The following is a 15,790-nucleotide window of genomic DNA, read 5'->3' on the forward strand; positions in this document are numbered from 1 at the left end:
AAACTAAGGCCCAGATTTACAAGAATCTGGCACATCAGAACTGATGCACCAGCTTTCTTGCCCCACCCCATCACCTAACAACACCATTGGTGGACCGTATTTACAATACAGAGCACCATGGCGCATGTTAGGCCAATGGGGTTAACATTTTTGACGCTTTGCTACACTAAAGCATCTTGTAGGTTTCATTGCGCCATTTTTGCAGGCCGCCTAAAGCCGGAACTCCCCCCTTGCAGGCATTATGCCTGGTGCAGGCATAATGTGGCACAAGGGGTCGAAAAGTGGCGCAATGCATGCATGGTGCTACTTTGTAATTATAGCACAGCGATTTTTGCCTCATTGAGCCACATTAGTGTAAAAAAAACACTAAAGTGGCACAAGGAGGTGCTAGGGCCTTGTAAACCTGGCCCTAAGTTGTTAACTGATCTAGTGATCATGTTCTTGCCAAACCATGAGGACTAAAGATCAGCATTCTAGACGTTGCAGGGAGAGAAGTGCTGACATGTGACATAGCTCAAGATTGCAAATTATGCAGGCAAGGGGCATCCCTCATCATGATCATGCATGAGTGGGCTCTACGTAAATTCTCAACACTCTCCACCTCAAGATGACATTTTTGCTTTTCACAAGGTAACATGCAGCTAAAAATTTGATTATAGATGGTTCTGGTCTAGGTTATGAGACTTTCATTTCTTTAAACAAAATTCACCCTAAACCATAAGTGAAACCCAAGGCAGGTGTGGTTCTAGTCTCTTAGAACCCACAATGCACACCTTTCTGAATTTAGCTTTATCAAGCTTGCTGACTGTCATGAAGGCAAAAAACCATACCTTCAGCATCCGATCACCTCTTAAGAGTAACACCACCTCCAGGCTTGTGATTTGTGTCTGCTGCCAGAGGGCACTACAGTGCTTCTGACTCATCATCAGCCTGAAAAAGAGAGCCACATTTTTGGGTGGATTTTATAGAGAAGAAAGTTTGTACCATCTCGGCTACCACGTGTTCTTATTCACCTGCTATTCTTCCAATAACATTGAGACTACACTTGAAATGTCTGACCCCAGAAGTGAAATCTCTTCTCAAAATAGCTATTGAGCAATTTCCCAAGCTGCAAAAAGTAGAACGTGGAGTTTCAGCCAGCCAGCACAACAAATGGATCAAACGGAGAACTTCTGCATGCTGTCACATTATTAATTATTTCCTCACCTTCACCAAGGTGCTTAGATTGCACCAATAGATCTAGAAGAAACATATTTTTACATTGCCATTCATGAGATTCATCAAAAGGTTTTCCACTTTCTAGTAGGCCATGTTCATTTTCAATATTGCGTCCTTCAATTCAGCCTTTAGTCATGGCTATTTTCCAAGTGTATGGCAGCTGGAGCAGATTCTCTGTGGAAGAAGGGGATGTTTGTCTACCCTTATTGAGACAATTGGCTGGTAAATGTCAATTCCACATTGAAACTTCAACAGGGCATGAACTTCATCCTGTCTCTCCTGTGATGGTCTAAGCAATGTAGTTCCACAGATAATCTCATTGAAAACAATTCTACATCCAGTGTAGAGAATTCAATACTTGGGGGCCACAACAGAAATACTGCAAGCAAAAGTGTCCTCTTAAGAGCAAAGACTTTCATCTATATATCTGAAGATTGTTTCTCTGCAAGGAACAACAACCTTGACAGTCAGACAAGTCTTTTCTCTTCTGGAAACCATGACATTGTAAATTTTTCTAGTATTTCTACATACATGTTCTCTTCAGTAAGTTTTGGAAGATTAGTGGTATCAAAAGGCAAGATATTGGGAATAGACAATAATCCTGACCAGCTCGACCGCTCAGTCTCTCGAGTACTGGTACAAGAGAGTGAACATATTAGTGAAACAATAATCCTGACCAGCTTTGCCACTAGGGGCCAGGTGTATCAAGAATGCCTTTTGCGAGTCGGCAATAGCAATTTTTAAGAAAACGCTGTTTCTGATTCGCAAAATGCAATGTATCACATTTGCGATTCGGTAATAGCGATTTCTTAAAAATCGCAAATGCTATTACCGAATCGCAAATTGCGATACCGGCCCCATTCGCACCTATGGGCCTGTAGGCCCATATTTGCACATTTTTTGCATTTCCAAAATTGCAATTTCTGAACTGGAAATCACAATTTTGGAAATGCAAAACCCCAGGGTGCTGGGGGCCTAAGACACCCTCTGCTGCACCCCAAAATTGTTTTGGGGACATGTAAGGTGCACACATGCCAAAAGGGAATGTGTGCTTTACATGTACATTTTACAAATGCATTTTAAATGCATTTTAAAATTTTGCACATGGTTACCACCAAGCTCAACTTGGTGGTAAATAGCGATTCCTTAATGCCCAATTCGCATTAAGGAATTGCTTCTTACATGTGCTTTAGAAATCGCAAATAAGGAATCCTTATTTGCGATTTCTTATTTAGAGAGTCGCAATCTGCGACTCTCTAAACAGGGTCGCAATTTTAAGGAATCGCTATTTTAGCGATTCCTTAAAATTGCTTTCAGAATGCCTTTGATACATTCTAAAATGGCTTTTTGCATTCGCAAACGGGCATTCGCACTGTTTGCGAATGCAAAAAGCTTTGATACATCTGGCCCCAAGTCTCTCGAGTACTGGTACAACAGAGTCAACAAACCGCAGGGAATTCTGTACCTCCTAATCCTGTTTCATTCATCACAAGTCCATTGTTGGAAGGCTGAGCAACTCACTTGAAGCATCTAGCTGCTCAAGACAGAATGTCTCCAAGAGAGAAACGTGCTAGAATTGACAACTGTTCATCTGGATTCAAAGTCTTTCCTTCCATCCATTTCTGTATTGGCAATTCTGATTCAAATGGGCAATATGACAACCATTCTCTATGTCACCAAACAAAGGCAAGAAGATCAAGAGCATGTCAAAGGAAGTACAATTTATTTGGCACTAGACACTCATGAGGGCAATTTCCCTGGAAATTCAAAACTGGCAAGGGGACAAGTTGAACAGCTGTCTTCTACAGCAACAAGAGTGGGTACTAAAAAACAACATTCTATAAAACATCTTTCTTTAATGAGGCAGAACACAAATGTACTTGATTGCAACAGGAGCAAATTCAAAATGCCATGCCTTCATATCCAGAGTCCCAGACGCCAGATCCATAGGACATTTCCTATTGATAAACTGGTTATGGACATTTGCTTATGCTTTTCCTCTCATTTCCCTGCTCCCCAAATTCAACATCAAAACGATGCAGTGCAAGATGATAATGATCCTCATCATGCTGTATTGGGTGAGACAATGGTGGTGTCCAGATTTGCTTTACCAATCACTTCACCTAACTTCTTCTGTAGCTGAACCTTCTATCCAGGATGTCTATCCTGCACGCTGAGGCTGGTTGCCTGGCTTCTGAGAACCTGCAACATGGCCATCTTTAGGATGATCATAGCAGCGCGTAATCTCTTCTGTGGGCTTTAACCATGCACATCTCATGCCCAGCACTTTCACTGGTTCCTGGGCCTGTATTACAGTTCATAGATACAGTCTCATTTAAGGGATGATGTTGTGTATTACCCTGGTCCCTCAGTGCCATTCACTCCAGGAGCATGTGGACCTTCAATGGCATCAGGTCAGGTGCCAGCTGCAAAAGCTCAATTAGATCACTCCTGAAACCAAACAGGCTCTGACCTGATGCAAAAATAAACATCACATATACGTGAACAGAACCTGAATACAGTGAATTCTAATTTTTAACTCACCATGGATGCCTCCCTCTAAGGGTGGGGAGCTCATCTACAAGATTTGTTACACAAGCATTTTCTTGACACCTCAAAAAGAAAGTACTACACATCAACATCCCGTAAGTGAGGGCTTTCAGACAAACTTGCTAGGCCTTCTTACAGAGCATTTGTCCCTGGGAGGTACTTATCAAAACAGACAGTCTAACCACTCCACTACTTCAGAAAGCAAGGCCGAAAGAGGTCTACAGTGCTGTCCAAGAAAAAGACAATACCAGTGGCTTTGGGCTTTGCAACAGGGAATCACTCCAAAACTGGAACATGTTCTAATACTACACAATGTTGTAGCAGATGACTTAAGAAACTGTGACTGATGGGAAAGGTAACTACAGCTAGCTTTTTAGAAGAGGAGCACATAAAGGCTGAGGCCACATCTGGGCTTTTGCTCTCCATGTTCCCATTTCAATATACATAAATTCACCACACTCCCTAATTTATGCTGTCTATGATGGCAGAGTCCTTCAGAAAATGAAAGCTGGTGATGTAGGGAGTTGTCAGACAAATTTACATTTTCAAGCAAGATTTCAAACTTAATGATGATTGTCTATGGTAGTTACTGTTTAGACACTAGAAAAACAAGTGACCTAGTGCGCTGTAGCTGACACACTTTAAGGCATCAGCTCAGGGTCTCATTTCTAACATTCTCAATATATTGGATCTCTGTTGCCCAATCAAAAATGCCTATAACCTACAAATGGTAGCAGTTTTGGGTGGATTTTTCAAAATCCCTGAGGTATATCCAGACCAAAGTGGCATTTAATTAATTGATTACTGTCTGGTACATGATCATAGGAAAGCTAAAGACCGTGTAGCCTAACCTGGGTGGGAAATGCTGAATGGAATGTAGGAGGAGTAAGATAAACTCTCTGTATGGTCATCAATTTTTAAAGGATGCCTTCAGCTATATTTAAAAGACTCCAAGCTGTCCCGTTCCAGAAGAACCTGCATCTTCAATCCTGTGTATGAGGGACCTTTCACTAGACAATATAACCAAGTGAGATAGGCTGGTGTTTTCCCATATGTTGCTAATTGCTGATTTAGAAATTATGTGCTCCTAGAAAAATTCCCCCATTGGAACTTGGGCACAGAGAATCAGTGAAATTATTGTTATGAAACTATTTACACTCCCTCATCCTGACATATATGAATTATTTGACCTGATGTGACAATTCCCACTCGGCTCTCTGAGAGGGGGTTCCCCAGAGTTGTAGTGCCCAATACCACAGACGGTTTTAGCACTTCAGTGAAGGACTTAACAAGTTAAACAAATTTGATGATTTCCTACTTACAGTAGAGTTGAAGTATTTCTCCTGTTCTTCTAGCTAGAATACACAGGTAGAAAATGGACATTGATGATGTGACAATTTCTCTCTCTGTCAAAGGATCTTCATTAATGTTCATAAAAACTGAACAATTCTGAACACGCATACCCTTGATACGGAACTAGTGTTACATGTAAACTATATTGTCCTTCCTGAATTGTGGATTGTGGTTGCTGTGGCAGATAAAGCTTTCTTGGTTCTAAGGAAAGGAAGCTAGAGATGTGCCTTTGAGTATTGGATCCTTCTCCACCTTGCACGCTGGCTGGATGTAGGGATCCCATTACCAATCAGGTAAAAGGTAAATACGTCTCAGGTATGGCTCCTGAACGTTGATTCTTGAATATTGTTTATCCATAATATGAAGATCAAAACATCTGGAGTGCACAAATATCAAGATGATAAATATATATATTTTTAACAATAATATCAATGTTTAGCATATTGTTCACTCAAATATTGTGGTATTTAATTTAATTTTATATATGTCATTTTCTGGGTTGTGAGGTTTATTGGGGGAACATGTGTGTAAATTAGTAATTTCATTATTACATGAACATATTAATTAATTATGTAATTTGATTTGCTTATAATTTATTTTAGTTTGGAATTTTAAAAACATTAATACTATCCTTGTTTAACACATGCTTTATTCGATCAGTCGATCATCAAAGCGAATATACAATAAATAGTAAAATCAAGAAATATAAAATTCAGTTCAGTTAAAAGACCATTCAAACAATACACAATGTAACTGCAAACCCCCCTCTACAATCTTTAAGAAGGTTATCCACTCATAATTAAGACACATTTCTGATAGCACAGTTGCGTGTACGCCAAGCTGCTACCAAATACTTGCTTGTACGCCATGCTGCTAGCAAATACTTGCTAACAGCATGTATTAGAATCGTGGAGTGGTGACTTTTTAAAATCCTCAAGGCAGAAGCACAATCTCTTATTCCCATTTCACGGCAAATGTTACAAATCCACTTAGACCTAGGAGGAGAGTAAGCGGGGCAAAAAAACATAAAATGTTCAACTGTTTCAGGTGTTGCGCCACAAGCAGGACATGTATCAGTAACTGATTTTGTACCTCATCTACACACCAAAGACTTCAACGGCAACGACCCGAAGCGGAATCTGGCATATAAGCTTTTACCTAAAATGTCGGGAATGATGTCTAAATATGGTTCAAATTGCGGATACCACTTAAAATCTGTGAAGTGATTTGTTAAACAACCGTGAGCTCTGTGAGTAATGTAATCATTACATACATAGGACCAGTATACACGCTTCAACACTTTGGAGTGGACTTTCTCAAGTTTGTGGGGGTTTTCCCAAAAATCTCCGAGTCCCAGGTTGTTAAACCATCTAAATACATGTTCAACCCAGGGAGTAGAGGTTGAGTTGGAGCACTTTAACAGATCTAGAAGTGATGTCTTATAAACATCCAGTTCTGGTACGGTCCATAGCCTTACCCAATATAGAAGCGGTCTTAAAATGATTAGGTCAGCTATGCGTCTCAGGCCCAGATCTAAAAACAATGGTGTCAGTGGAGTGCTTGGAGGACAAGCACATAGAGACCTATTATCTCCGATGTTTATCCTATTGCAGTCAGAAAATTAATACTATATATGTGTCCCAATAATTTTGTGTTTAGGAAGCCTCTCTTTAATATCTTCATATATATTTGAAACAATTACAACTTTTAATAACTTTAATTACTAATAATTAAAAATGTTTACTTTTGGTTTTTAATTAATTTTAGTTATTTTTAATATTTGGTTTTTTCTTTCTAGTAAGTAGTAGAGATTATGGTCACTTGAATTCTAAGTTTATAAAGCTGATATTTTGTTAATAGATTTTTGACATTGATATTTTGGTACACTGAGCACTGTAATGTAGTAGTAAGGTGTGACTTGTGAGGTTGTTCTTGGGTGTTGCCCCACCAGAACTGCAATGAGTGGAGGCACAGGAAGATATCAACCATGGCAAGCTCCCTTCAGAATAGGCCTGTCACTGTGAGAATTTTCAAACAATATGCTCTGAGAGATAATATTTGATAGATGCATGAATAGCGCATGTGGGTTTGGTGGAGCCTGTGTAACAGCCTTCATTGTGACAGAGATTGTGGGCTCCTCTGCCATGTAGCCACATATAAGTTCCTCCACCATGTAGCCACATATGGTTATCTAGCATCCCTCAAAAAGATGAGGTTAAAGAACTGCACTGAAAAAATATATTAAAGCATGAGTGGAACTGACCACCTTCTCAGTGATCATGGCTGTAGTCACTGCACATCTCAGGAAAAGTAAAAGGAAAATGTTCATAAGCCTCTACTTATACAACTGGCTAATAAATGCATCCATGTTCCAGGAGGTTAGGTCTAGCATTACTTCCACATAACAGTTTGCATTCTCCATTGCTTAGGTCTCAGAGAGAACCACTCAGTCAACTTCAATCCCAGTTCATTCAATCCATTATTTGCCTGCAGTTCTGAACATGCAGAGTGTATCTTTAGGAGGAAAGTCTCCTAATTGTCTGGAGTGTCGGAAACATCTAAAGACAACACATCTGACGACTTGTTAGATTTCATCAGTGGCATCCTACATATTTATAGTCCTGATTGTCCAACTGCACAAGAGAAAGGTTCACTAGTGCCGGGAAGATCAGTGGTTGTAATACTCAGTCAGCTAGGAAGGTAGCCTAACTCTCTCACAGGCTGCAATTCAATCCCTTCCCTGGTGGTACTTTCTGCCCCCTTTTATGAGGAGATTCCAGCTCAAATCACTGTGATGGGCACTACCCTACTTAGTTCTCTTTAAACACAGGGAATATTGTGGCAGCAAAAGAGGAAATATACAACATCAATTTGCTAGAGTTGAGAACAGTCCACCTGGCTCTCAGATCTTTACTCTTGGGTTCAAAACAAACTCTCTGCTTGTAGAGACGGACAAAACTACAACAATACATTATCCCAACAGGTAGGGTGGGACAAGGGGCCCTGTGTACTGTTTCCTTACTCAAAGTATTTCAAGTGTACCATATGCGCACTGACTAGTTTGTGAATGGAAATACAATTTGGTATGCAACCAGTGTTTCTATAGATGGCATAGTAAATTGTCCATTTGCACAGTTTCAAAACAACCTGCCTAATCAATATTAATTATTCTGATGGATACATCTACCAGTGGATTCCTCACCTTTTGAATACCAGAAAGAATGTTATCGAAGGTAAGTAACTTGTTCGTCAGCCTCCTGTGAATAGCTGCAGATATAGCAATGGAAGTCTGTAAGGGATAACAGACCTCTGATCCTGCATTTTCTATCCCAAATGGGAAGCTTTTGTTAAAAAAATCAAATACACCCTGAATCTATTAGAGACAGGTGTTTCTCTAAAAGAAAATGTTCATCCATTAGGATGTCCTGCTCTTTCAAAATATTTTGTATCTGGTTCTGAATATAGAATATCAATATCCAGATGCCAGGATGAGGTGATACCCATATCTATTTAGTTAAAGCTGGGCAAAGTAATATTCTTTAATACAGGTTCATTTTGCAACCTTTATAGGTTAAAGAAAATAATCCTTCAAAACCTTGTTATTCCCTGTTGTGAACGTTTTTCAGAATGGTTTAAATAAGTCTTGCCTCCTATAAAGAGACATTCACCTCCATGGGAAATTAATATAGGACTCTCAAAATAGTTGTACTCCCTTTTTGATCTACTTCATAAGGCTACCTTGCAACATTTCTTGAAAATCAGCTTTTCTAGTAAACTAGTATCAATTCACATACCAGGGTTAGTGAGATCCAAGCGCTATGCCCTAATGGACCATATATGATTTTCCATAAAAAATAAAGTTGTCAAGAGAACTCATCTACGTTTTCTCCTAAAGGCCGTGTCAGACTTCTATGTCAATCAAACTATTCTATTTCAAACCTATTTCCAAAATCCTTCTTCTCCATCCGAGAGTAATATACATTCTCCGGATGTTAAGAGGGTATTGAAGTTCCACCTCGGTAAATGTAGGGGCATTAGACAAACAAGTCACCTTTTTCTGAATCATGGGCCCATATTAAAGGGGTTTGGTCACTCTGGAACTGATGGATGGTTTCTTGTTTCCTCTCATGTTAATGTAGTGATCATAGAACTTTGTCCAGTAAGCTGAGAGCCCATTTGATAAGGGCAGACATTGTTTTCTTGACTCAGATTCCAGGGCAGATGCCTAATTGGCCCAAGCTCATTTGTAGAATCATTTCTGGTAGCCTGGGCGTTTTATTCTTGGTGCCTTTGATAGGGATGGACTTGATACTCCAATTCAGTGCTTATAAATGAAGATCCCCTGTAAGAAGGACTGTTTACTCACAAGTATTCGTACTTCTCCTCAAGGGGAATCTTCCTTACTACTGTAAGCCACCCCCCCTCTTCCCAGGAGAACAGTCAAGGAAATGAAATACAAATATGTCAGGATCCTCAATTCCTGTAAAAAGGAACTCACCTAACTGTTGCTGGCAGGGCATGATGGGATATTGGCGGGATGACTTTCCTTAAGGGACCAGTGCTAGATATTAGGGCTCTGTAAGCTGTAGTCCATTTAGCTACATTGCTCTTTCTTTCTCTCATTTTTCGTTTAAACGCGTTTACTGAAGAGGTTTCCTAGCATTTCACTATAGATTGTGACATTTTAGGTTGCATTGTTACAGATCCGTAGTAATGGTGTTGGAGCAGGGGTGTGTCTGATTTTTGTTTACCAGAGTCCTCTTCCATAAGGGGTTCCTAGGTGGGCGACGGTTTAATTTTATGACATTGTCTTTCTTTTTGATTTTTCGGATTCTGAGTGTCTTTAACCTTTCTGTCGCTCCCACGTCAGTAGGCCTATTGTGATGTACCTTGGAGGTGGACAATGTGGCATTCCCCCACTGGGTGCACAGTGAATCTAAGTATTATTTTTGTAATTGATATTCGCAGTGCAATATTACCTTTTGCTATTGGACTTTAGTGAAAAGATTTAAACCTATCAGTGGCATTTTTGTCCTTTTAAATTGACTTCTGTTGTCAAAGAAAATTAGTGAAAATATTGCGTGCAACAGCCTATCAAAAATGGTGTTTTGTATGTAAACACTGACTTAAAAAAAAAAAAAGTATAATGTTTATGTTTATAAAAAAAATAATCTTCAGGATCCCGCAGATGGGCGGGACTCTGCAGTGCCTAATGCCATAAATGAAAATTTACTGGAGAAGAACTGTTTTTTTTCAAGGGACCTTTGTCCCTGCAGACAGCTCCTGTAACCTGCTGTCGATCCTTCCATGGAGGTGTCTGTGGTTATGTAACTTAAGGTCAGGGCCTCTTGAAAGATAGACCCAGAGATAGACTTCAGGCATCCCGCCACAAAGCAGTGCTTCTTTAATTGCCGATGTTAATTTGAATGCTGGGTCTCCATGTTGCTACTTATCTGTCTCCACTGCTTGTCCAGAGGAGGAGGAGAACTAGGATTACCCGTGCCTTGAATATCACCGTTTTGGGACAAGGAGCTATCCGGCCTGGACGTCGGGGCTGTTTGCTTTGCATCAGTGGTGACCCAGCTCTGGTGAAAAGCGATAATATGACATCAGTGTATCAGGAAACAGGATGGAACAACAATTCATTGTTTTTGATGAAGTGATTGGCAAGAAAGTGGCCATCCTGCAGCGCATCTGTTGGTTAAAACTGAACTATTCAGCCAACTCACTCAGCTGCTGAGCCATAAACCTCTGCCAACATTGTGCCAGGGGGCGATGTTCAACAAATTAGGTACCCCTGTTAGACCTCTTTGCAACCAGAGAGAATGAAAATTGCCAACACTTCGCCAGAAGAGGGAAGAGGGTAGAAGAGGGAAGATCTTTTAATGAGTGTGCTCAGGGTGTTTTCATACACCTTCCCACCCTCACCCCTTTACCCGAATGTGCCCAGCAAAACCAAGAAGGAGCCATGCTCCCTAATTCATATTGTTCTGGCACGGGTCAGGCAGTGCTGATAGAACATCTGCATCAGCTTTCCATTGAGCCACCCTGGGTCAACCACCTCTGACAATGTTTTACTTTGGTGATACAGAGATTTTTCCATTTCAGAGCTGGAGTGGGTGGGGAGGGTTTGGTGTATTTACCCATTAGCATATGTTTGAGCTTTAAACTTCAAATGTTGCTGCCCTTGGGATCTTTCTTGTCTTTTGTTTATTATTTTAAGAAAATTCAATAAAAAGTTGTTGAAAAAGTTGAATAACACCTCGAATATTTTTTTTATTGATAGAAATCATTTGAATTGGAACGGAGGGAACTACTGGCTGCAAACAGACATAAGTGGGAAAAGGGAATGCAATCCCGCAGGGATCAAGAGGTACTGTAAATGCATTGATTAAAAGACTAAAGTTCTCCTTGTATCGAGAACAGCTTTTTGTTTTTATTTTGCTAATATACAGAATTACGTTGACCTATTTTTACCTAACATTTGCTAACTTCATTTTGGAGTTTCGGTGTGCTGTCAGATAGCCATTATCCAAATCAAAGCTCACTTCATCCATGTGTGCTGGACGAAAAGATTGAGCCAGCTCCTTTGCACTAAAATGTGTGACCTACACAGTGCTTAATTTGTGCTTGTTGTTTCCGGTGCCAAGCACCGGCACTTATTTTTCTGCCTCAAGGAGTTCCTGTGAGCAAAAGACACATATGGGAAAGAGATTGGAAGAGAAAAACGAAAACGCGTCACAAAGGGAGAAAACAGAAAACTGCAAGAGTGAGCTGAAGGGGTAGGGGGTGGCTGTTAATGGATCAAAGATGACCGAGGTGGCTTCAGGATTAAGCTGCCTCAGTATTCCTTGCTCGCAACTTTAATTGAAGCAGCCTCGTGTTTAAGAGGAGGGCTTTGGGCACCAGCACCTTTTAATTTACAAATTAAGCACTGGACCAACAGGATATACCTAGATCTCATCAGCAAATTCTTAACTCCCTAGGTCACCCCATTGGCTATGGAGATGCAAATCAATGCAATATGATGTTACCAAGGACCTGTAAATTGCAGAAACAAATCCATTCTTCCTCCCTTGGTAACCTTGACAAGGAACTCTGCTCCCCAGTTTGCTTTTTACAGCCAGTACCGAGTGGCAACTAGGGGAGGTTCCTTTCATGTAACAGCCCTACTCGCTTCTCTCTCGAACATTTGGTTTTAGATACTAACGGGGAAGGTCGGGATCGATGGCTGCACACTTCCTAAATTACACTATGTGAAACTCAGAACCCTATGTGTTAAGGCTTTGCAGTGTCACAAACAGTGGCTGAACCCCACACAGTCTTGAATTGGGAAGAATACCCTTCCAGTACAAGGGCAGTCTTCCAGTACAAACTCAGTGCTGCACATCACCTAAACATCTTTGCACACTATTAGATCTGGTGCTGTCCTGCTCTCTCCTTTTCATGCAACACAGTGCAGCAAATAGTACATTTGTTCCTGAATGTCTTCATAAACACCTTAAAGTCTTGCCCCTATCAATTCAAACCTGCATTGAAGACTGCCAGTTGTTAGTAGTTCTCTTCTATAAAAAGTTCAATCAGGCTGAATCCCTATGCTTTCTTTTTATCTTCATATTCTGCACTACTAGTTGTGGACAACATCTTTCAGTTTAATGATGGGAGAACACGTCTGCATGTTTTTCTAGATCACTTTGCGGAACAAGAGGTGCTTCAGCATTGGAACTTTCATAGATGCACATGCTGGAAAACTTCCTCAGGCCTAGATACCCTCAGTAGACAATGTTGTAAACAGGTTCTCAATGTCTATGTCCATGCAAGGTACGTGCAGAGTTAAACTGTTTCCCGAGCAGTAGGATCTAAAAAGACGGAGAATAGCATAGGAGAAGGATCAAACACTGAAAAGCCAGGTTTTGAGGAGAGTTTTATACACAGAGACTAGGGGTGTTTCAAAGGTTAAATGGCAGGGCATTACAGGTTGTTTTGGCTAAGAAGCATGAGTAATGAACACTGAGGTGACTCTTTTTGATGGTTGGTGTGGAGGGGAAGCACATAGTAACTGAGTGAAGAAGCGTAGTGGGGCATAGAGCTAGAATTTGGATTAAAGATAGTGGGGCCCTTCCCTGTGAATTGTGTTGTGAACTAAGCAGAGGGACCTGAAGATGATCCTCTTCGTAACCAGCAACAAATTAAGATTTTTGACTTTATCAGAGACAGAAGAGTTGACAGGCAGTTTTAGTTGCAGCCCGGCTGCAGAGCGCTTGGAGCCGGTGGGACATATAATCCGGGGTCCCAAGTATGAACATTTCCCATAGTCAAGTCTAAGAGTGTATTGACAACAGCATGCTTTGCGTTTTCTGGAAGGAAAGGTAGGATTTTTCCCAACATCCTGAGTACAGCAAAGCAGGTAGCCATCACTTGTCATATTTGTTTAGGTGGTGGTCAAATATGAAACTGAGATTATTGGCAGAAGGAGTAGGAGTTGGGCCAAGCTCCTTAGATCACCAAGGAGGAGACCAATCTCTCGATTATTTGGCTAAGAAGAGAAACTTAGTTTTACCACATTTATCTTGAGGCGGTTGGAGGACATCCATCCTGCCACAGCTTGCATTTATTGATAGATGCATATAGCTGTAACAGCGAGATGTTTGGTGACAGAGAAGTAGATTATAATGTCCTTTACATGTGATATCACTTCTATACTGACCAAGCGGATCATGGAGATCAAGGGTCTGATCTAAACATTAAACTGTGTGGGGCTTAAGTGAAGAGCCCTGAGGTACCCTGCAGGTAAGTACCAGGGGATCAGAATGGTACGGAGGAAGGGGTACAGTGAAGAGCCTTGAGGTATCCTGCAGGTAACTACCAGGCTGTCAGAATGGTACAGAGGAAGGGCTACAGTTTAAGTTCTTCCAGACTACAAATAACCTACACACTTTGGAGAGGTCTTGCCAATACACATGTTCAAAAGCCTGGAGCTCAAGATAGAATGAGATACTGTAATGAACATGGCAGAAAGATACAAACAACCAGTGCTTCTGATTTTCACCTTATCATTATGGGGGTCATTACAAGATTGGCGGTAAAAGCTGCTTACCGCCATGCAGAAGACCGCTAACACACTGCCGCGGCCGTGGAATTCCACCACGTTCATTATGACCCACAGCTCGGAATCCTCCAAAATCCAGACACCCACACAAGTCCGCCACACCAAAGGTCAGTGATAAACTGGCGATAACAAAACCTCCAGCATCACGCCAACAGGAATACGCCCACACTATCATGACCCACGAATCCACGCGGCGGTCTTTCAACCGCGGTATTCCATTGGCAGTACACACCGCTGCGCTCAAAATACACACACATATACAAAACACAACCACATTGGACAATTCCAAATACACACACCTGATACACATACACACACCACTCCCACACATCCACTATAATATAAAACACACACCCACAAACCCTTACAATCACAATTGCTACTGAGGGCCAGAGAGAGACACCACTATCTACAAACTAGCATCCACAGGCACTCCACACCATCACTCACACAACAACCACGCACCTTACACAACACACCTCTAAATATCACCCCACACATCACCCACAGCACCCCATGGCACCGCAAAGACACCCCAGGTTCTCTGAGGAGGAGCTCAGGGTCATGGTGGGGGAAATCATCCGGGTAGAACCACAGCTATTCGGATCACAGGTGCAGCACACCACCATAGCTAGGAAGAAGGAGCTATGGCGAAGAATCGTGGACAGGGTCAACGCAGTGGGACAGCACCCAAGAACACGGGATGACATCAGGAAGAGGTGGAACGACCTACGGGGAAGGTGCGTTCCGTGGTCTCAAGACACCACATCGCAGTTCAGCGGACTGGCGGCGGCCCCCTACCTCCTCCCCCACAACTAACAACATGGGAGGAGCAGGTCTTGGCTATACTGCATCCTGAGGGCCTCGCAGGAGTAGCAGGAGGAATGGACTCTGTTAAGTCAAATCTTAACTATTACATACCCCACCCACCTGCATGCTATCACATACCCCCACCCTCGCCCGCACCCCCATCACTCCAACTCCTCACATATGTCCCAATATCACAAACCACACATCCCAAACTCAAGCCCTGCATGTAACACCAAAGCATGGACACCCATCACCAATGCATGGCCACTACACATACCCATACACCCCCCTAAACCATTGCCACACAAGGTCCTACACAGGAATGCAAGCACTGGGGTACACGGTCACCCACCCATTGCACACCATGGCACATACAGATGCAATAATCATGCCTTTACACCCCTGCAGGACCCCTACCCAATGTCACCGGACAGGAGGGTCCAGATATGTCCACTCCACCCACAGAAGAGGCCCACAGTGATGACAGCAGCTCTGTCCAACTGGATCTAGATGACCAGCCTGGCCCATCTGGGACCTCGGGACAGTTGGTTCCCCTCACACTGGCACAGGCCACTACAGAGCTTGCCCCTCTGGAAACACCAGCACAGCACCCACCCAGCGGGCCCATACCTCTGTCCCCAGGAAACGTCAATCAGCAGTGTGTCCACCACTACAGGGAACCCAGGCTAACCCACCACCCCAACAACACCAGGGACCTGGGGGTAGTGGTAGTGGGCACACGGTTCAGGG

At 42.1% G+C, this 15,790-nt stretch overlaps 1 protein-coding gene across 1 annotated transcript in view; it reads left to right on the plus strand.

The window, feature by feature from the left end:
- Positions 1–15,790, plus strand: part of DRC1 (dynein regulatory complex subunit 1) — a 597,053-nt gene that overhangs the window by 236,481 nt on the left and 344,782 nt on the right. The window contains exon 6 of the mRNA XM_069236516.1: positions 11,408–11,494. Within this exon, the coding sequence (XP_069092617.1) occupies positions 11,408–11,494 (87 nt within the window). The remainder of the gene's footprint in view (positions 1–11,407; positions 11,495–15,790) is intronic.

The sequence above is a fragment of the Pleurodeles waltl genome, chromosome 5, assembly GCF_031143425.1.
Source record: "Pleurodeles waltl isolate 20211129_DDA chromosome 5, aPleWal1.hap1.20221129, whole genome shotgun sequence".
NCBI classification, from domain to species: Eukaryota; Metazoa; Chordata; class Amphibia; order Caudata; family Salamandridae; genus Pleurodeles; species Pleurodeles waltl.